General features: G+C 45.8%; 1 protein-coding gene across 1 annotated transcript in view; it reads right to left on the bottom strand.

Moving 5' to 3' along the window:
• ADRA1D (adrenoceptor alpha 1D) overlaps positions 1-15110 on the bottom strand; it is a 74965-nt gene extending 59855 nt beyond the window's left edge. The window contains exon 1 of the mRNA XM_006139230.4: positions 12898-15110. Within this exon, the coding sequence (XP_006139292.2) occupies positions 12898-13861 (964 nt within the window). The 5' untranslated portion in view covers positions 13862-15110. The remainder of the gene's footprint in view (positions 1-12897) is intronic.
• Between the last annotated feature and the right edge of the window lie 7241 nt (positions 15111-22351).

Raw genomic sequence — 22351 nt, 5'->3', positions numbered from 1 at the left:
TTTGGCTCTAACCGTCTCTCCCTCTGGTATGGTTTTGCAATCGGCTGCTACGGTCTGGCAGCAGAGTAACTCCGTAAGTTTTAAGCCTAGCTCTGTCACTACCTCAGCGCCTGATTTAGAGCAAACCGAAGCAGAGCCAGTGTTCAACTGGTGACTTCGGAGGGGAGACAGTCCAGCCCTTCCCCCATTCGCCTATGGCTGCTCTTCCAGCCAGTGGGCCGCAGTGGGGAATGGGACCCCAGCACAAGGATTGCCAACTCATGTGACTTCCGCAGCATTCTAGCAATGTTGTGGTGTTTTTCATCTGTCTCATGAAAACATGACGAAAGACGCCAACTCATGGATTTTCCCAAATTAAAGATGGCTGCCATCTCCTATCACTGTCAATGGGGGTGAAGTTAGCAAGATGGCTGCCCTTTCCCTCCAGTCTACCTGCATGTGGAAGTGAAGCTGCCCTTAATAAAGTTAAAAAACAACAAATGGTCTGGTGGCACTTTATAGACTAACAAAACATGTAGATGGTATCATGAGCTTTTGTGGGCACAGCCCACTTCTTCAGATGACTGGAGTTATGAGTTTAGGATATTTTGGGTGTGCACATCCTAAACTCATAACTCTGGACATCTGAAGAAGTGGGATGTGCCCACGAAAGCTCACGATACCATCTACACATTTTGTTAGTCTGTTACAGAAAAACAACAACAAATGGTCTGGTAGCACTTTATTAAGAAGCTTCAGGGAGTAGCTGAATTACGCTGGGAGCCATTTTGCTTCGGGGCATAGCTTTGATCTCATTGAAAACAACGGGAGGCAGCAGCCAACTTTATAGACTATGTTTCAGGGGCTAGCCAGGGGACAAGCACTACAAATTGCTAATAGCCCTGGATCCATGTTATTAGGGTCTCCAGTTCAGCAGGGTTCCAACTAGATCTGGGCAAAATGATACATTTCCATTTTAGGCACCTAAATACCAAGTTACTAATGCAGAATCAGAGAGTATAAAAACCACTAGGGCCCATGCAGTAGCATTACTCTCTACATGAGAGGCTCTCAATCTGTGGTCCATGGACTATGTCTAAGGCTGTGGTCCCCAACCAGTAGATCGCAATCTACTGGTAGATCTCAGGGGCTCTAAGAGTAGCTCTTGAGCCCTCTCTGAACTGTGCGCCTGTGCAATACATTTACATTCGATTTCCTCATTTGAGGAGCAGCTACTCACCGAGCAACAACACAGGTGAGTAGCTGCGAGGAATGGTGGGAGCTGGGAGGTCGGGAGGGCTGAAACACCCCAGCAAGCTGACTGTGGCTTTCAGCTGAAAGAGGCTGCCCTGTGCTCCAGCTGATTGGCGGCTTCTCCTCTGTGCCTGACCATGTGGAGCTTGGTGCACCCTGGCTGAGCACCATGGCCAGCTGGCCGAGCAGCCGCTTCTCTTCCCTCCAGCCCGGCTGCCCTGCGCTCAGCCCAGGGAGGCTGCGTCTAGCTCTAGCTGTGCTGGAGCAAGCTTCCCAGGCTGAGCACAGGATCACAGATGCCCATCTGATGCACTGTATATGACTAGCAATCTCAGACTACAACCCAGACTTCAAGACACTGGCAGATACTGTTCAGTCACAGGTGTCACACTGAGACTTTGTTATTGGAAGAAAAAATATATAATTATCAATACTTGATTTTGGATTTACAAAATAGCAGAGAACAAAATGTATAATTGTAAATGCTTCATTTGACATTTAAATAGCATGAATTAAAAAAAAGATCATTTATTTCAGAACTATAAACATGTGATTTTAATTTTATATATTGCATAATTTAAAAATAAACTGTTTAACAGAGATAAGGGCTGGGGATAGCAAGTAATGGACAGGAGAATAGAGAGGGCGGGGCTGCAAGGAAGGGGCGGGTCTTCAAGGAAGGGGCGGAGCGGTAGATCTTCGCCTGATCTGAGACTTAAAAAGTGATCTTGGGTGTAAAAAGGTTGGAGACCACTGGTCTAAGGGGTCCGTGAATGAGACCAAAAACCAAACAGAATTCAACTCTACATACAGACAATAGAGTTCCAAAGTTGTCCATGGCTGCATTCAAATATTTTTAGGAGTCCACAAATAAAAAAAAGGTTGAAAACCACTGCTCTACACAACATTCTGATTAGGAGAAAGCCATATGGATACATCTGGTTTCCAAGATATCATTTTTACTAATCATACTAAAACATACAAAACCTAGCTACATATCTACACACACACACACACTACCTCTCTGTTAGATTCTGGTGGTTCCGGTGACAGAAAAAAAGGGAGGGCTACTAGATGAATCCTAAAAATGCCCATTTACTAATGCCATACTATAAAAGTATGGCAATTAAATATACGACAACTTTTTGTTTTTTAGAATTCCCATAAGAAATGTATCTCAGAACATCTGGTATTTTTTCTTTCCCAGTCTTCAGCCAGAAGATGAGAAATAAGTCTGGAGATTTTCAGTGAGTTGGTTCTTTATATGGGAAGGCCCAAATGAGCTACTAAAAGGACAAAGGTCAATTTGTCATTTCAACAGTGAAGTCTAAAACATACATGCAGGGCCAATACAAAGTTTCAGCCTAGATTCTGGTCCAGATTTCAAACTCCCTACAATTTGTTAGAGTTTGGGTATGGGATAAATAGATCTATTTTAAACAATCAGTTTAGGTTTCAAGCACTGGGTAGGTATGATCAGATCCAAGGTTTTAGGGTGTGTGTGTATCTCTTTTAAGAACTGATACTACGAAGTGTTGGCCTCCCTCAATTACAGCTAGATGAAATTTTTTGACATGAACTTTTTTTCTGGCAAAAAATGCCTATTCAGGTTTGTTGAAACTTTTTGTGAAATGGTGTAGATTTTACCAATTTGTTTTGGTTTAAAAAAAGTTTGCGGGATTTTTCAAAGTTCTGAAAAAATGTTTCATTTTGACATTTTTAAATGCAACACTCTTTAAAATGACTTTTGTTATGTAAACAAATTAAATGTTAAAAATATCTGCTTGTATCAAACAAGAAAATGTTGTATCGGGTCAAATGAGAGGTTTTATGTGACCCAAAACTAGTTTGTTTTTTAAAAGCTTTTTGATTTAAAAGAGAGAGAGAGAGAGAGAGAGAGAGAGAGAGAGAGAGAGGGAGAAATCATTTTCATGTTTACTTGAAAATGTTCAGTTCACTGGCAATTCCCCCCAAAATGGGAAAAGAGTCAATCAATTATTCATCCAACTTTGCCCTCAGTTCCCTTGAAGTCAAAGCGAACCAAGAAGGCTCAACACCTTAGAGCAGTAGGCTATTATTGTGCAATGAACCTTAAAGATTTCTGCAAGGTCTTGAGGGGACTGGTTCAGGGAAGACCCCCCAAACTGAATCGGACTATCCAAATCTCCGGTTTCTGAAAAATGGAATGGAAACACTTGGGAAAAGGGGTTTCTTATGGGATTCTCAGCATTTCCTATTCTGCTCCCAAGCAGATATGCCATGGGACTCAGTGGCTGTGCTCGTTGTACCTCAATAGAATCTGCATTCAGTTCTGTGTAGAACTAAAACAGTACATAAATAAAATTCCAAGTGATTTGGTGTAACAAACAGTATCTCGACCTTTACTATGGACTGAACCCAGCGCTGAAGTATGAATTTCAAAGGTGTGAGCTAAAAGACTGAGGGTTCCTCTACACTGTGATACCCCCAAGCCACACAGCAGTGAGTCCCAGCGGCTGGATCAGCTGATGTGAGTTCATGGAACACATGCGTCAGGGCTAACAATAGCAGTGTTGTCATTCCCTGTTGGGTTGGAACCTGGGCTCTGAGACCTGGTCCACCTTGCATGAGTGGGAACATCTATGCAGTTATTTTCACCCCATTGGATGAGCCTGAATCTGTTGACTCAGGGTACATCTATACTGCCCCTCTTCCCAGCAAGAAATCTCAGAGCCTAAGTCCTCCAGCTCTCTCGATCAGGGATGGAAGAGCTCCTATAGCAGACTTGACTGGAAGTTGCAATAGTTCCCATAAAATGGTTTGATTCTAAGTTGCACAAAGGATCGGTCCAAATTCTTCTCAGATATAAGCCTGATTTTCACACAGCGGAGTTACACCACGGATGTATTTGGCCCGTTGCTTTATAGCAGGGTGCAGTTTAGCGTATTGCATTTTCCAAACCAGTTCTGCCACTTCTAGCCCTGTTGACCACCCAATATAAAAGGGAATAAACACTGAGTAATACTTGCAATACTTCCTTTCATGCAGCCTTCCTAATCCCCCTTTACAACAACCCTCCATGTACCCAATATGGAATTACATTTGCCATTCACAACAGCACTGACTGCAGCTCCTTCTCAGATTAGCTGCAAAACAAATACCCTTTCCCTGTCACATAATTTACAAATGATGTAATCGCTGAAGTCAGAGCCACAATCGTGGTGCCAATAGCCTGGATTTTCTGCAAACCCCCTTGGGAAAAAGCTTCTTGTGTCCTGTGAAAAGCAATCAGTCTATCTATCTATCTATCTATCTATCTATCTATCTATCTATCTATCTATCTATCTATCTATCTATCTATCTGAAATGAAATGTCTGTCCATCTGTTTGTGCAAAAACTCCTCCTAAACAGTAACAACTGGGACCACCAAATTTGGTAGGCAGCTTCCTCTTACAACCAAACTCTGCTCTTGCTTTAAGTTAGGGTGTCAGGAGCATAGAATCATAGAACACTAGCACTGGAAGGGACCTTGAGAGGTCATTGAGTCCAGCCCCCCGCCCTCGTGGCAGGACCCAGAACTCTCTAGACCAACATGGGAAGGGGCAGGAGTGAGGGAAGACCACTTCACCTGGAGAATGGGAATCCTTTCCCTCCCCCGCACAGCTCTCAGGGGCCTAGGGATACCCTCCTTCCCCCCACCCCACGTCGCTCCTCTCTGGGCCTGGGCACTCTCTTTTCCCCGCCACTCCTCACAGGCATGTGGAGATTCCCTTGCCCCACCCCTCCGTGATTTAGGCCCCACCCAGCCTAATGATTTTCCCCCTCCCCACCGCCACTTCACCTGGAGCATGAGGATCCCCCCCTCCCCCTCATGATTCCTCACAGGGCCAGCTGTGTCTTCCTTCCCCCCACACTTGTAGTTCCATACTCCCAAGCAGCACCTCCCATATCTGCAGTGCCATTTTTGGCAGTATAGTGTCCTGCCACCTCCTGGCTGCTGGAGTCTTTCCCTGCAGCGTGTAGTTCCACACATAACACCTGCATCCTACATGCTGCCATAAGTGTAGACATTGCCAAAGAGTAGCACCTGGAAGCTTTGTGAGCCAGAAACACACTTCTGATCCCTGCCCTGCTCCCTTCTTGCTCTCAGGAGGTAGCAATGTACGCAGCATGCCCAGGCTGCCCATTCCCTTCCTCTCTGCCCACGTGCTCTGGAGCTGGAATAAGCATGTGAGTGGCCCTATTTACTCCTATGCAATAGGACCAGGGTCCAGCAAGAGCAGGGATAGGGTATTCTTACTCCCCCCCCGAAAGGGTGCATAGAGTGAGTCAGAATATAGCCCTTTCCTGGTAAAAACAGAAGTGGGCCCAAGGGAGATGTTATGCTTTGGGATGGAGGGGGTGGGGCTTGAGCCAGTGTTCACTAGGGCCCCATCTCTAGCCTGAAAGTGACTTTGGGGTGTTCCTTTTAGGAAACAAACACAGCAGGAACGGGGCTCTCCCCACACATGAAGAACAAGGCAGCTGGCTCGGCTGCCCTTGAAGGAGGACAATTAAGGTAAGTCTAATGACTTACAGAACAAGGAGAAATGGTCTCAAGTTGTGGTGGGAGAGGTCCAGGTTGGAGATTAGGAAAAACTATTTCATTCCAGTGCTTCACCGCCCTCCTAGTGAGTTACCTAGGGAAGTAGTGGAGTCTCCATCCCTAGAGGTGTTTAAGTCTCAGCTTGACAAAGCCCTGGCTGGGTCGATTTAGTTGGGATTGGTCCTGCCTAGAGCAGGGGGCTGGACTCGATGACCTCCTGAGGTCTCTTCCAGCTCTATGGTTCTATGATTCTAATGTACTCCAGAGGAACATGCGGTGTATCTGTCATGGCTCTGCAGAGGTGGGTGCTTGTGCTGCCTGTGCCCAGAGGAATCGGAACCGACCACCACAAGACCCAGGTAAGGGCAGCGAGGTGTCTCCCAGCCATGGGACCCTGAGGAGCATCACCACTATACAGCACTACGCTGGCAGCCTGAGATCAAATATGGATTGCGGGCTGGACTTTGAAAGGTATTTCGGGACCTATCTGAATCTTTAGGTGCCTAAACACCTCTGGAAATTCAGCCTCTAGGCATTCAGCTGGCACCCTCTATTGGAAAAGACGCTCTGGCATATCCAGTCAGGGTGTAAGTTTAATTCCAGCGGTCTGCAGAGTCCATGGGTTCCCCTCTCCATCGGAACGCAGAACTCCTATTACTACATGCCCAGAAGCCTACGCTTCCTACAGGGGCATTGGGTGTGATTAAGGTTTCATCCCTTGCTGAGCAAATAGCTTCCTAAAATGCTTTATTAGCTATGCAAATATGTCCTTATTAATTGCACCGATACTCTTGACGATTGCATTGTATGCTTGGGGATATGTATCACCATGCCAGGAAGGGTATAGGTCACTCAGCTGATAATAGTCCATGGAGGTACTAGGGAATACATTTAGATTTCAAGCAATATTTCTGCAGATTGTTCTAGGACCAAAAACCAGATAACACCACTGTGCTTATACACAGACTTATCAAAGATCTCACAGTGGCTTTAAAATATGAATTACAGTTTGAGCATCTCTAATCCAGCACCCTCGGGACCTGACTGGTGCCGGACCAGAGAATTTGCCAAACTACAGGAGGTCAATATTGTCTTGGGACAGTACTAACACTTGCACTGCTTGCTGGGCTCTTAGAAGACAGTGAGGGGTAAATCAGAGCTAAACAACAGCACAGAACACTGGAGCCAGGACGGGTGGATGTAAACAAACTTTATGGGACTGTGAGAAACTTGATCACCCCCATCTTAAGTGGATATCCGGCTAACGAAAATCATGCTGGACCATGGATATTGCCAGACCAGAGAGTGTCGAACTGTAGTTAATTTCCCCAATACTAACAAATTAGGTAGTTGTTATCCTTGTTTTACTGATGGGTAAACAGCAGGGTCATCTGGTATATCCGGGGTCACACAGGAAGTTAAGAATAGAACCTCAAAGTCCAAATTTGTAGGTGCCTTCTAATCACGAAGGGTGCTCTTTTCCACAGAAGACCAGATCCTCAGCTGGTGGGAAATGGAGTAGTTGCACCGACTGGAAGGGAGCTCTACTGATTTATATCCACAGGAGGAGCTGTGCTTATGTCTGTGATGTCACACAGTATATTTGCCAAAGCTCTCCTGCTAAGCACTGTTTAGTCATTCGCACATTTGAAAGAGTGTGATGCAATTAAAAGAAATCAAACACAGCATGGGTTGCTTTTTTGAGAGTCAAACAACAAATGAACTTGTGTAATTTAGAAAAAGATCTCTAAAAGCCACCAGGAAGCGGACATCAAAGTCATTTTTCATACTGAAACTGTCATGTTGTACACATGGAGAAAGAAAAATGTAGCTAGGAACAACAACAGTTCTTTGCAATAAACGTGTTTTCTTTTTCTACTTGAAAAGCTGGGCCAGCTCTGCAGCTGGTGTAAACCAGTCTTAGTTCCATTGAAAGCAATAGAGTGATGCCAGTTTACACCAGTGAAAATTCTGGCCCGTCTCCTTGGAGCATATTTCTCCTCTGCTTTCTATTTAAAATGACTCTGTAATAGAGCTTCCAAATTCCTAGGCTCAGTAACAGCATGCAAAAGAGTTGAAGTAGAGTTTGAGTTTTGACTGTCCATGCCTGCATGCTGATGGGTGGGACCATATGTCACACAGAAAACTGATGAAAGAGACAGACCAGTTAGTTTAACTTCTGTGCTAGGGAAGATAATGGAGCAAGTAATTAAGGAAATCATCTGTAAACACTTGAAAAGTGGCAAGGTGATAGGGAACAGCCAGCATGGATTTGTAAAGAACAAATCATGTCAAACCAATCTGATAGCTTTCTTTGATAGGATAACGAGTCTTGTGGATAAGGGAGAAGCGGTGGATGTGGTATACCTAGACTTTAGTAAGGTGTTTGATACGGTCTTGCATGATATTCTTATCAATAACCTAGGTAAATACAACTTAGATAGGGCTACTATAAGGTGGGCGCAGAACTGGCTAGATAATTGTACTCAGAGAGTAGTTATTAATGGTTCACAATCCTGCTGGAAAGTCATAACAAGTGGGGTTCCTCAGGGGTCTGTTTTGGGACCGGCTCTGTTCAATATCTTCATCAACGATTTAGATACTGGTATAGAAAGTATGCTTATTAAGTTTGCAGATGATACCAAGCTGGGAGGGATTGCGACTAATCTGCAGGATAGGGTCATAATTCAAAATGACCTGGACAAATTGGAGAAATGGTCTGAGGTAGGATGAAGTTTAATAAAGACAAATGCAATGTGCTCCACTTAGGAAGGAACAATCAGTTTCATACATACAGAATGGGAAGCGACTGTCTGGGAAGGAGTATGGCAGAAAGGGATCTAAGGGTTATAGTGTACCACAAGTTGAATATGAGTCAGCAGTGTGAGGCTGTTGCAAAGAAAGCAAACATGATTCTGGGATGCATTAACAGGTGTGTTGTGAGCAAGACACGAGAAGTCATTCTTCCACTCTACTCTGTGCTGGTTAGGCCTCAGTTGAAATCTGGTGCCCAGAACTGGACACAATACTCCAAGAAAGATGTGGAAAAATTGGAGAGGGTCCAGAGAAGAGCAACGAGAATGATTAAAGGTCTAGAGAACATGACCTATGAGGGAAGACTGAAGGAATTGGGTTTGTTTAGTTTAGAAAAAAGAAGATTGAGGGGGGACATGATAGCCGTTTTCAGGTATCTAAAAGGGTGTCATAAGGAGGAAGGAGAAAACTTGTTCATCTTGGCCTCTGAGGATAGAACAAGAAGCAATGGCTTAAACTTCAGCAAGGGAGGTTTAGGTTGGACATTAGGAAAAAGTTCCTAACTGTCAGGGGTGGTTAAACACTGGAATAAATTGCCCAGGGATGTTGTAGAACCTCCATCTCTGGAGATATTTAAGAGTAGGTTAGATAAATGTCTATCAGGGATGGTCTAGACAGTATTTGGTCCTGCCATGAGGGCAGGGGCCTGGACTCGATGACCTCTCAAGGTCCCTTCCAGTCCTAATATTCTACGATTCTATGATTCTATGACTGAATTTATACCATGCATGTTTCTATCATCAAACTTTTCATTTCGACAGCACACGACATACATTACTTTCTAAAGAGATTTGAGACCATTAAGCTTCATAATACTTCCCTTCAGGAGCAACTGGTGCCTGGAGGGAGGAGGAAGGGGATTCAAGGAGGGTCAACCAGAGGGACAGGGAGGATACCCCATTTAGAAATTCCATTTTTGTAGAGAGGCACAGTGGGGCAGTGTATCTCCCAAGAGCTACCACAAGCCACCTATGCTTCTCATATGGTCGGTCAAGAACATTGTACCTCAGCTTTCTATTGCACTAATGGATATAGAGAAGGTAAAGAGGCTTGCTAAAAGTCACACAGTGAATAAGGATCCTAGCTCCTAGTCCCCTACTCTGAGCAACATACTATAGATGACCAGGGGAAGAGGGGATAGATAGAGATCTGTAAAATACATTAATGATGTAGAGCAAGCAAGTAAGGAAGTTCTATTTACTCCTTTGCATAACACAGGACCTGGTGGCCACACAATGAAATCAACAGGCAGCAGGTTTAAAACAAGCCAATGCACCGCAAACCTGTGGAACTCCTTGCCATGAGATATTGTGAAGGACAAAAGTATAACTGGCTAACAGCTATTGACACAACCATTCCCTGTAAACTTAACAAATTCTTTTTTGAACCCAAAGTGGTCAGGGATACAACCCCACATTATGCGTCTTCCTGAATACTTAATTGTTAGCATCTGGGACTGGACAGGGGATGGGGCTTTTGAATTGCCCTGGTCTGTTCATTCCCTCTGCAGCATTTGGCTCTGGTCATTGTTGGAAAACAGGATACTGGGCTAGATGGACCATTGGACCGATATGGCTGTTCTTATACTCCCTCTTTTACTTAGGGTCAGAGCTGGCTCTTAAATATAGCTAATTAATCCTTACAACATCCTGATGAGGTAGAGTTCTTGGCTCCCTGCTATGACCTTAGACCATGACTTACTCAACTGCATCTTAATTTTAGTAACAGTGAGCCCTAAGATGATTTTGAAAAGGGACAAACCTACCACAATGTACATCTTTTTAAAGTGTTCAGACAGAGCAGCTGTGTCCCTGGTTCAGAGAAGGGCAACAAAAATGATTAGGGGTTTGGAATGAGTCCCATGTGAAGAAAGATTAAAAAGACTTAGAAAAGAGGAGACTAAGTTGAAAAGTCCAAGGGGGTGGGGATATTATAGAGGTCTATAAAATCATGACTGGTGTGGAAAAAGTGAATAAGGAAAAGTTATTTACTTGTTCCCACAATATAAGAACTAGGGGTCACCAAATGAAATTAATAGGCAGCAGGTTTAAAACAAACAAAGGAAGTTTTTCTTCACTCAGCGCACAGTCAATCTCTAGAGCTCCTTGCCAGAGGATGTGGTGAAGGCTAGGACTTTAACAGGGTTCAAAAAACAGCTAGCTAGAGGGTAGGGACACCATTCCGACCCATTCTGGCTAATAGCCATTGATGGACCTAACCTCCATGAATCTCTTTCTCTGGATATGGGTGACAGGGGAGGGATCATGTGAGGATTACCTGTTCTGTTGCCTCCCTCTGGGGCATCTGGAATTGGCCACTGTCAACGGACGGGATACTGGCCTAGATGGACCTTTTGTCTGACCCAGTATGGCTGTTCTTATGTTCTTATGTCCCTGGGACCCTGCAAGCTTTTGATGATTGCTTATTGTAGGTGGCATAATAGCCACATTTGTTTAGACCATTAGAAAAATCAATGACAACACTCCCAAAGCAATGAGCAGTCCTATGGCACCTTAAAGACTAACAGATTTATTCGGACATAAGCTTTCGTGGATCAAAACCACTTCATCAGATGCATCCCAAAGGTGTTTCATGTAAGCCGAATCTCAGATACACAGCCTTCCATCACGTGACATTTCCCTGTCAGCCCAAATGACAACAGGATGGGAAAAAATGCCTGGCTAGTGTCAAGAGGATGCATTCTGATCCCTCTAACGCCCCCGCAACAATAACTAAGGGCATGAGAAAATCCCATGTAGAATGGCTCTGAGATTTCCTGGACTATAGGGCTTCCCTAAAGCTGTTTATTTAACGAGCTGTCTGTGACTGGAGAAGGATGATTCCCGATGTGGCGCCAGATCTCAGCTGGTGTCGATTGTATACACTGACTTCTAGGGCCTATTTTGAAGGATCCTGTCTCACTAACTATGTTTGGGGTCCTGACAGAGAATAAGGGGTATTTAAACTTTCTTTTCTTTATTGACTAAGGGGAAGATCTGATGGTAGGGCCTAGATGCCTAGATACTGTGTGAACTAGCACTTGGGTATCTAACCAAAGAAATGAAACATGTTTTTTGGTGTTGTGGTTGGCCCACTCTTCTTCCCAAAACTACAGAGGTGGCCTGCATTTTACCACTTTCCAAATGCACCAGAACAAGCCAGAAGCAGAGTTGGGGAGTTCCTACTTCTAGGTTAGAGAATGAGCAAATCAGCAGCCCCTGATAAATAGTGTGGCCCATCACAAGGTCTCAGCAGAAGTCCACAAAGCAGGAGTTTCATCTCTCAGCAATCAGCATATGCCCTGTTCATTTGCAAACGGGGCAGCCTGCTCCAAAGCTCACTGATTCCCAGCGGACTTTGGTTCAGGACAGCTAATCTTTGGCAACATAGTGTGATGAGGATGAGGCCCGTCCACTGGGGAACTGAGACAGGACCAAGGCAACCCCATCCAAGAGCACAGAACCTGGGAGAAACAGAGCAATGCAGCGACCGAGCTGCTGACCGATCATGTTAAATCACTTGATTCTTTCCCTCTCTCAGTGTCTCTTTGCTTCGCTGTCTTTGCCAAAGTGCCCACACCCCCCTCAGCGCAGTCAGGAGAATTTTACAAGGTATTTCCCCCCCCTTCGCCATGACCCTCAGTCTGTGTCTGATCTAGACCAGTGCCAGCTGCTGTTGGACACCCCACAATGAACTGAGAGGGGGGCGGGTGCCAGGACGCAGACCTGTCCCATTAGCTCAGGGGTGGGGAACCTAAGGCCCGGTGGCTGGATGCGGCCCCCGGCTTGCCTGGATCCGGTTCCCGGGGCTCTGATGTGCGAGGGGAATGCGGGGAGCATTTCTCCTTTTCAGTCAGGGACCGGTCAGTGAGGGATTGTTTCCGTTTTGCGCCCCCGACTGATTTTTCTGTGGGCCAATGGCCCCCCACCCAAGAAAGGTTCCCCACCCCTGCATTAGCACTTTGGAGACCATCCTATTTATGTCCCCCCTGAAAAGGATCTCACCCTCCCTTTCATTGCCAGCAGCGCTGGAAAGGAAGCCTGGAAGTTTACTGCTGGCAGGAAGCAACAGCTCAGGGGAGAGGGGGGACCCTGTTCCCCCTGTAACCTGGGACCTCTGGAACTTAGCGCATGAGCTCAAAGCCAGCTAAGGCAGGAGAGCAGCCCCATTAGCCTCTCTGGGTGGTCTCCTAGATGGGACGGCGCCCATCCCCTGCAGGTGTGTGGGATACACCCCCACCTCGCTGGGGAGCCCACCAAGGCCAAGGGGGAGGGGGGTGACTCACCGAAGGGCAGGACGAAGAAGAACGGGAACCAGCAGAGGATGAACACCCCCACCACGATGGCCAGGGTCTTGGCCGCTTTCTTCTCCCGGGAGAACTTGAGGAGGCGCACGGAGAGGGAGCTCCGCAGGTTGTGCCCTTTGCTGCGGGCGCCGGAGAGCGAGTCCTCCAGGACGCTGCGACAGTGAATGCGGAGCACCACTTCCATGGACTTGCTGCGCTCCTTCTTGACCCCGGCCTCCAGGCTGCGGGTGGTGCGCCGGGCCACCACGTAGATCCTGAAGTACATCACCAGGATGACGGTGAGGGGCAGGTAGAAGGAGAAGAGGGAGGAGAAGAGGGCATAGCCCGGCTCCTCCGTGATGCTGCAGATGCTCTCGTCCGGCGGAGGGGCCTCCTTCCAGCCCAGCAGCGGCCCCACGGAGATGACCGCCGAGGCCAGCCAGACCACCCCCAGGATCACCACCGCCTTGCGCTCCGTCATGATGGCGGGGTACTTGAGGGAGTACTTGACCCCGATGTACCTGTCCACCGAGATGATGCACAGGCTCATGATGGAGGCGGAGCAGCACAGCACGTCCACCGCCGCCCAGATGTCGCAGAAGACGCGCCCGAAAGCCCAGGAGTCCAGCACCTCCAGGGTGGCCGAGAAGGGCAGCACCGTGGTGCTCAGCAGCAGGTCTGCGATGGCCAGGTTGACGATGAAGTAGTTGGTGACCGTCTGCAGGTGCCGGTTGCAGGCCACCGAGAGGATGACCAGGATGTTGCCCACGATGGCCGAGAGGATGAAGAGGGCCAGGAAGACCCCCACGCCCACCGCCTGCACATCCAGGCCCGCCGGCAAGGAGGTGCCATTGGGCTCCGCGTCCTCCCACGGCAGCCCCCACGCCCGCCACGACCCGTTGGCGCTGCCCTGTCCCGTCTGGTTCCCGTGCGCGCTGGCATTGGGCAGAGCAGGGAAAGTCATTTTAGAAGGGTCCGGGCTCCATGGAGGGGCGGCTCCGCTGGGAAAGGGAGGCTCCCCCTCCGCCCTGGCTCCTGGGAAGAGTTGCTGCCTGGTCCCAGCCAGGGGGTCGGCTCCGAGCCCCTTCCAGCCCGCCCCACCGGGAGGCGCGCAAAGAACCCAAGCGCACGGGGGTACCCCCCCCGGCTCGCCTTCATCCGAGGAAGTGCTTGGCTGGAGGAGGCAACCAGAGCCCGCTGGTCAGTTTCACGCCCATCCTCCCCTCCCGTGCCGGGCCAGGATGCCGAGCGGAAAATCCAGAGCTAAAGGGGGGGAGGTTGCACCAGCTCCTCGGATGCTCAAACTTTGCATTCGCGGCTGGCCCCGAGCGAGATCTCTGCCTGGCTTCCCGGTGGCACCAGCCGCAGCCGCAGCAGCAACTGAGTTCTCCAAACTCCTCCTAGAGCTTCTGCCGCGCTCCCTGGCCGAGGGGGGGCGGAGGGAGGGAGAGGAGGGAGTTTTGACTTTGGAAAGAAAGAAAGAAAAAACCCGGATCCCGGAGCCGGGCATCAACCAGGAGCCGTTTCCGCTCCGGGCCGGGAGGCTGCAGGCGGCTCCTTCTCGGCGGGGCAGGCGTGGGGAGAAGGAGCCGCGCCGGGGCGGCTTGGGAAAAGCAAGAGGCAAAGGCTGCTCCAGAGACCGCGCTCGCTGGTCCCTGCGGCAGCCGCACCGAGCCCCCGTGTCCCACGCTAGGGGGCAGCAAATGGCCGGGATCCGCTCCCGCCAGGCAGAGAGTCGCAGGATCGAGCCCCGCGCCTGGGGGGTTGTTTAAAAGTCCCAGACTCGCTCCTCCCCGTGGCGCGCTGCAGAGCGGCCCCTCTAGGGTGCACCCCCGGCCCTGCCAGCAGCCCCCTCCCTCCGCCCATGAGCCAGGCAGCCTCCCCTCCCTGGCATCTCCAGCCCCACCACCGCTTGCACCGCTCCCGCCTTGCGCGCACCCTCGCTCTAGCCGGGCCTGGCGCGCAAGCCCATGTCTGCAGCAGGGCTCCCCGGAGCGCCTGGAAAGATCCAAGCCCCCAACGTGTCGGGCTGGAGGAAGGCACCTGGGGAGGGCTGTGGGGGGACCAGCCCTCGCCCCCTCTGCTGTCAGCTCCGTGCAAGCCTCCAGAGGAACCGCGTGTGACTCCCATGCCCAGGCGTGGCTCGGTGGCGTGTTTACCCCGCCACTTTTCTCACGGGTCCACCCGAGTCCCGTTTCCAAGTCATTTCTTTCCCATGCGCTTCCCCTTCTTGCCTCCGCACATGATCGTAGGGCAGTGACTTGGGTACCGCGCTGGAATGGGCTAAGCTAGTTCCTACCGTGCACAGGAAATACTTCTTTCACTTAATGTTTGTCTTGCATTTTAACAGATATTTCCCGCCCTCCCCCAGTCCAGTGGCAACAAACATTTGCAACAAAGTGATTTAACTGCAGGCTTAGCAGAGTCTGCTGATTCATGTTATGTGCAGAATTGGCCACAAATGGGGCATATTTTCCTTGACATATGTTCTGAAGGAAATGGGGGGGGGGGGGATTTCTTCCATTTGAATTTTGCATATATGTGTGTGATTTTCATCCTTCTTTTAGTTTCCAGATTCCCCTCCCCCCCCACAATCGAAAAGAAGGGGGTAAGAGTAAACACACACACAGTGAAAAACCATCAAAAAATCCCAACCTGATTTTTATTTAGCAATTCATTTATGTATTTGGTAAGAACAAATAATTTCAATCAAAATGACAGTTTTCTGCTCTTGCCAAAAAGGCATTTTCATTAAAAGAAAATGTTTTGATGACAACATTTCAAACTGCCCCATATATTGTTGTTTTTTAGCTGGGAAGCCAAGTTCATTTTGCTATTATCTTAGCTTCAGGGAGATCTATCTAAAGCTGTATAGATATAGCTATACAATTTGTGGGGCTATCACTCTAGATAAATATATCTAAACTATCTATGTGCACACAGAGGCTACGTCTAGACTGCAAACCTCTTTTGAAAGAGGCTTTTTCAAAAGTATCTTTCGAAAAAGCCTCTTTCGGAAGAGAGCGTCTAGACAAGAAGATTCTTCAAAAAAGTGGCTCGCTTTTTCGAAAGAGAGTCTAGATGCTTTCTTTCGAAAAAGCCCTGTTTTCATGCAATAGCGCCTTTTTTCGAAAGGTGACTTTCAAAAAAAGGCGTTATTCCTTGTAGAATGAGGTTTACCATCGTCAACAAAACTGCCACGTTCTTTCAATTTACTGTCGACAGAACGTGGCGGTAGTCTAGACGCAGGTACAGGTTTTTTTTAAAAAAAAACCCTGTAGTCTAGACACACCTAAAGAGACTGAAAACCTACTTTTTCTCCATCTTCAGAGGGATAACAGAGTTAGTCTGTAACTAGAAAAGCTTAAAAAACAATGAATAGTCTGGTAGCACCTTAAAGACTAACAAAACATGTAGATGGTATCATAAGATTTCGTGGGCACAGCCCACTTCTTCAGATGACTGGAGTATTAAAAGTCCAGATCCAACAATAAATAAGGGAGGGGGGGGAGGAGGAAAAAAAGGAGAAAAAAAAGACAATGAATAGATTGTTCAAGTAGTTACAAGAGGCTGATAAGAACAATTAGCACCTCCATTGTTTGGTTGGTTGGTTAAGTCATTAGGATGTGGAAGGTAGCCAGCCTATATCCCTGTTCATTCCATTCTCATTCCACTTGTCATCACCTACAGCCCACAACTTAAACCCCTTCAACACCTTATCGACAATCTACAACTTATCCTGGAAAATGACCCCTCACTCTTACAGGCTTTAGGGGAAAGGCCAATCCTCACCCTCAGACAACACCCTAACCTCAAACAAATTCTTTCCAGTAACCATGCAGCACTCCTCCATCATAATCACCCAGGAACCCATCCCTGCCATCAGCCCTGGTGCCAACGCTGCCCACCCATCTATACAAGCGATTTCATCACTGGACTCAGCCACTACATCAGCGGCTCATTTAATTGCACATCCATGAATCTGATCTATGCCATCAAATGCCAGCAATGCCCCACTGCCATGTATATTGGCCAAACTGGACAGTCTCTACAGGAAAGAATTAACGGACACAAATCAGACATCTGAAAAGGCAACACAGAAACCTGTTGGAGAACACTTTAACCTGGCCAGGCACTCATTAATGGATCTCCAAGTCATCGTGTTGTTTCAGGCCAAGTCTATGAGCCAAATACAAAGGGAAGGGTTGGAACTTAACTTCATTCCATTCTGATAAGAATCAAACTTGTAAATGAACAGAGATATTGGCTAGCTTGCACACCGACCTTCCACATCCTAATGCAGTAGTCCCCAACCTTTCGTGGCTGCCGGGCGTCTGGGGGTGGGGCTGCTCACGCACCGCACTTCCGGGGGTAGGGTCATGCATGTGCTGCGTGCCTGGGGTCGGGGCTGCCCCACGTGCCCAGGGCCGGTACTGTGCATGTGCCATGCGCCGGGAGTAGGGGCCGCCCACACGCCCTGTGCCCGGGGCTGGCATCATGCATGTGCTGCCCGCTGGGGCGGGGCCGGCCCAGATGTTTCGGCAGGTGCACATAAATGCCCCGGTGGGCGCCATGACGTCTGCGGGCACCGCGTTGGGGACCACTGTCCTAATGACTTAACCAACCAACCAAACGATGGAGGTGCTAAGTGTTTATATCAGCCTCTTGTAATTACTTGAACAATCTATTCACTATCTTTTTTCTCCTTTTTTTTCCTCCTCCCCCCCCCCCCTTCCCTTATTTATTCTTGGATCTGGACTTTTAATACTCCAGTCATCTGAAGAAGTGGGTTATCCCCACGAAAACTCATGATACCATCTACATGTTTTGTTAGTCTTTAAGGTGCTACTAGATTATTCGTTATCTTTTAAGTTCTTCTCCATAGTTAAGAATGAGTAGCCTTTTTCATGTAAAATAGTATTTAAATTCTCTTTTACAAGTGTAGACAGATTGCTTACTGCAATACTGAATAGTGCTTTTGTGGCGCTGACAGGCAGAATTCAACCCGGGAATCGAACTTGGGACTTCTTTGTCGCGTTAGCTAAAAGCCAGCTGGCTCTAGGCAAAGGCTGTAGAACAGACTTATTCTTTCTCTCCGTAAGAGCATGTCTACACTAAGAAACTATTTTGAACTAACTAAAATTGATTTAATAACTCCCGAAATAACAAAATCAAAATAGTGTGTCCACAACTACACGGAAGCCTCGAAATCAGTCTGAGGCAGCTCTGTTAATGCGGACACGCTACCTCAACTTAGAGCCCCAGGAAGCACTGGGGAGTAATTAGTTCAAATCACTCTGGGGAGTAATTATTTTGAAATAGCGGGACTGGAGCATCCACATTACTGCTATTTCGCAGTAACTGTTATTCCCCAAGGAAAGCAAAAGTACAGATTCTGTAATAACCAGCTTGTTATTTCAAAATAATGGGCTTGATAGTATGGACGCTTCGCTTATAAATTCAATGTAAGGGGGTTATTTCAAAATAACTCTCTAGTGTAGACCAGGGCTAAGAGGTCTAATTGCCACTAGGTGCCACAGTACACCTCACCCAAATGTGTGGGTTACACTATGATACTTTATGAGTTCTATGTAGGTTTTTAGACCACATCCTCCACCAATCAAAATTACATGAATTACACTAAATCTTTACCCTAAAAGTATTTAGTTTTCTGTATGTTTGGGCCCAGGTCTGCAAAAGTATGGAAGTAAGGAGCCTAAATACCTTTCTGGATCTGGGCCTTGGTGCTTTACATACAGAATTGTAGTGGTTAAATTTTGATTTAAAACTAACTTAAATTGGTTGTTTGGCCACTTAATTCAAATTAAATCAAATAATCCTGGTTTCAGTTGAAATGATTAGCAATAGGTTTGAGCTAAAATAAAATAAGCTACTCTTTAAAAGAGAAAATGGGTGTCCACACTGGGTTTTGCACTGATTAAACTAAAGTGGTTTAACTAAACCAGTTCCACTTTGTACATAGACAAGACCGCTCAACTAAATCTGTTCATTTTAAGAATTCAAAGGGGTCACTACAGCTGGTTGGATTTTTTTTTGTTAAAACAGTTTTCTATCAGAAAATGCCATATCAGTGAAACAGATTTTTTTTTCTGCAAGATCGTAAAGATATGATAAAATATCCTGCACTGAAATATTTTGAAATTTGTGTAATATATATGTGTTACATTTTTGAGGAGCAGCTGTTTTCATTAGCATAAGGAAAAATTGATTTCAGGCTATCACAAGAACCTTGAAAACAGGAGTTCAGCTAATTAACATATTAAGTGCTTATCTTATTTTCTTGTTGAAACTGTCAAATTGTTTCACTATAATAAAAATAGAAGATACTGTAATCTCTAGAAAATGAGATTTCAGTCTGTACTAAATAGCTGTTGCCCTTAATACTTATAGTAAATGAAATTACAGAAAAGTAAAATAAAAATACAATATTTCAGCAACTGTGTTATGCCTTATTATTATATGACACATCATAGTCACTACTATTACTGGCATGGCATAAAATAATGGAAAAATAAAAAATAAAACATTGAAACAAAATTTTCACTTGGAAACATTTTTGAACTTTTTACAAACCAAAATTTTTTTAGCAAACTTTTTTTGGATTTCTAATTTGCAGGATATTTTGAAAAAAAGTGGGGTTCTTTTTTATTTCGAATGAATGTTTCATGGAATATTTTGACATTTCAGAATTTGTTTTCATTCATTCCAGAGATCCTCAGTTTTGACCACTTCTAATAGCCTTAAATGTCAAAGGGGGAAGCATCTGCTATCATCTTACATTTCCTCGGCCACCTCTAGCTTTCTAATGACTTTGCTGACATTTGGAATTTTAGGCAGCCGTGGTGCGAAATGCATTCTTGAGCACAAGGTAACTTTTAAAATTAAAATAAAATATTTAAAACACCAAGTGATTTGGTATTATTTACAATACATTAATATTGTAGTTTACGCCACAGGAGGCAACAAAGCAGATAAATATTTTAAAAAGGGAATGCAGGTTTTTCTAGGTCCAGCACCAAGGCTGAACATGTTTTATGCATTAGATATTTCCAAAAGTCACAATGCTAAAGTTAGTGGTGTCTCAACATGGGATTACAGTCTGCAAAGAGACTTCTGAACTTAAGCTTGTCCAAGAAGTAACATAAACCAAATTAAAATGTGGCTGTGTTGGAAGTCATCAGATGGGGACAGAGTCTAGTGAAAGGAAAACAAGGAACAAGCAACAAATCTAAAACCTTAAATGTGGTTTTGAATGGAAGAGAATCACCAAAATCAGGATTTAGTGTTGTATTTGTAGGGTTTCTGTAAGAAACTCACACAATGCTTCCAGTCCTATGATTCTATGTAGGGATATGTAGTATCATTGCTGTGATAGATTAGATAGATAAAAATGAATGGTAGAACTGGCTGAACATTTTCCAGCAGAAAACTGTTCTACTTTAAAATAACGAGTTGTTGAAATGGAAATGTTTCCTAGGAACATGTTGATTGTCACAAAATATTGCATAGGAAATAATAGAAATGAAGTAATAAGGTCAAAATGAAATATTTTTATTTTATTGGAATGGAGCACTTCGTTTTTTAATCTTGATATGCCTTGTTTCAAAAATCATACATAATTTACAATCCCAGTTACTAATTGCCAAGTAGAATACCAGTTGAGCAAATCATTTACCAGTTAGGATTCACTTATTGTGTGTGTGTGTGTAGTGTGTGTGTATGTATTTAGAGAGAAAGAGAAACAATAGAATATATTATCAGGCTGCTGAATCAGAATGTGGCCCAGACATAGCATTTACATTTATGAATCTGGAATAGAAATGGTATCATTACTTAGCAGAATTTGAAGTCCCCGAAAGTTACCATCTAAATGAAGACATGAGACAGCAAATGGATATAGATATAGATGTATGAAAACATCAAATTAGAAATGATTGACCCGAAACAATTTTTTCAGACATTTCGTTTCACAGGATATTTCAAAGGGTCGACCTTCTGTTCCAATTCAGAATGAGTTCTGTTTTGTTTTTCAAAATGTCAAAATGACTATTTCTTGGGAAGTTTGGAGCTCTAATGGATAGTTACTGTAGAAGGCTGAATGTGAACACTCTTGGATTTTGGGAACTTCATGGTGGGCCCATCTGCCTTTAATGGTTGGCACCAAACCCATCGATATAGTCTCAGGCTTTGGGAAAGGACGCTGAATCAGAATGTGGCCCAGAGATCGAATTTATATGATTGAATGCTGCTAAGCAGTGATACCATTTCTGTTCCAGATCAAAGTCCCTGAAAATTACCATCTAAATAAAGACATGAGACAGCAAATGGATATAAACCAATAGAAAGAGGGTTGGGAGGATGAAAGAAGGACAATGGTTATCAGTGTAGCTAAGACCCATGGACTCCAATGCCCATGCAGATGTCTGTGTTCCACTTAAGAACCAATGTGATACATACACTATAACCAATTGTATGTTTAGTTTGCAGGGGTGAGTGAGGAGGGTTATGCACTGAAGCAAAGGGAAGGGAGGGAATTAGACAAGCGGAAAGTGGGAAGGGAGGTGCGGGCTGTAGATAGGGTTTCGTTTTGTTTTTTACAAAAGTGGACCAACAACAACCAATAGCGGTGGAGGAAAATTGCTATTAGCCAGGCATGGAAGGGCTGCTTCCAGCCTCTGACACCTCCCATGATTCTCTTATTTTGGGATCTAGTTCAAAATTGTCCTTGACCTTTCTCCAGTTTCTGTTACCAGCCCCTACTCCTTCACCGTCCCCTCTACTCTTCTAATACTCAGCTTCCTCTTTGCCCCTTTGGACATTCTGTGAGTGGAACTGCCTCTTTCTAGACAGCTCTTGGTGCCAGGTATTGCCTTCCAGTTTGCTTCTGCTTGTGCCACTCATTTCAAGTCTGAAGCACCTGATTTATTTCCTTGGCTTCCAACTCTTATTTTTTTCCCCCTCCATGCTGTTATTTAAAGGGATGATGATCCTAATTCTAATAAAGTCATGGACAAAACTACCGTGGCTTTTTCTCTTTCTTTGTTGGGTTCCCTTTCCTTTTCCAAAGCCCCATGCAGTCAACTGGAGTCCTTTCATGGACTTTAATAGGTTTTCAGTTGGGCCCTAAAACATTTGGAGATACAGTTTGCATCATAGACACTATCTATGTTTGTTTGTGGCCTGTGGTACTGTTTGGGGTTATGCGGGGCTCAACATGTGGCTCTTGGGTGGGATCTTTTGACCATGGCCTCCACCAGGAACATGCTCCACAACGGTGAGGTGTCTCCCAGGCAGGGTGAGCATTGAAAAATGCAAGTGGACAGGCTGGCTGAAACAGACGGGTACAGTGTATCGGCGTTTCTAGCCTCCAGGGAGGAGGTGCCGGAAGTGCCGGGGCATTTTGGGAAGTGCTTTGTATTCACGCCTGTCAGTG

This window comes from Pelodiscus sinensis, chromosome 5 (assembly GCF_049634645.1).
Source record: "Pelodiscus sinensis isolate JC-2024 chromosome 5, ASM4963464v1, whole genome shotgun sequence".
Lineage (NCBI taxonomy): Eukaryota > Metazoa > Chordata > Testudines > Trionychidae > Pelodiscus > Pelodiscus sinensis.
This window is presented reverse-complemented; position numbering and strand designations above follow the sequence as displayed.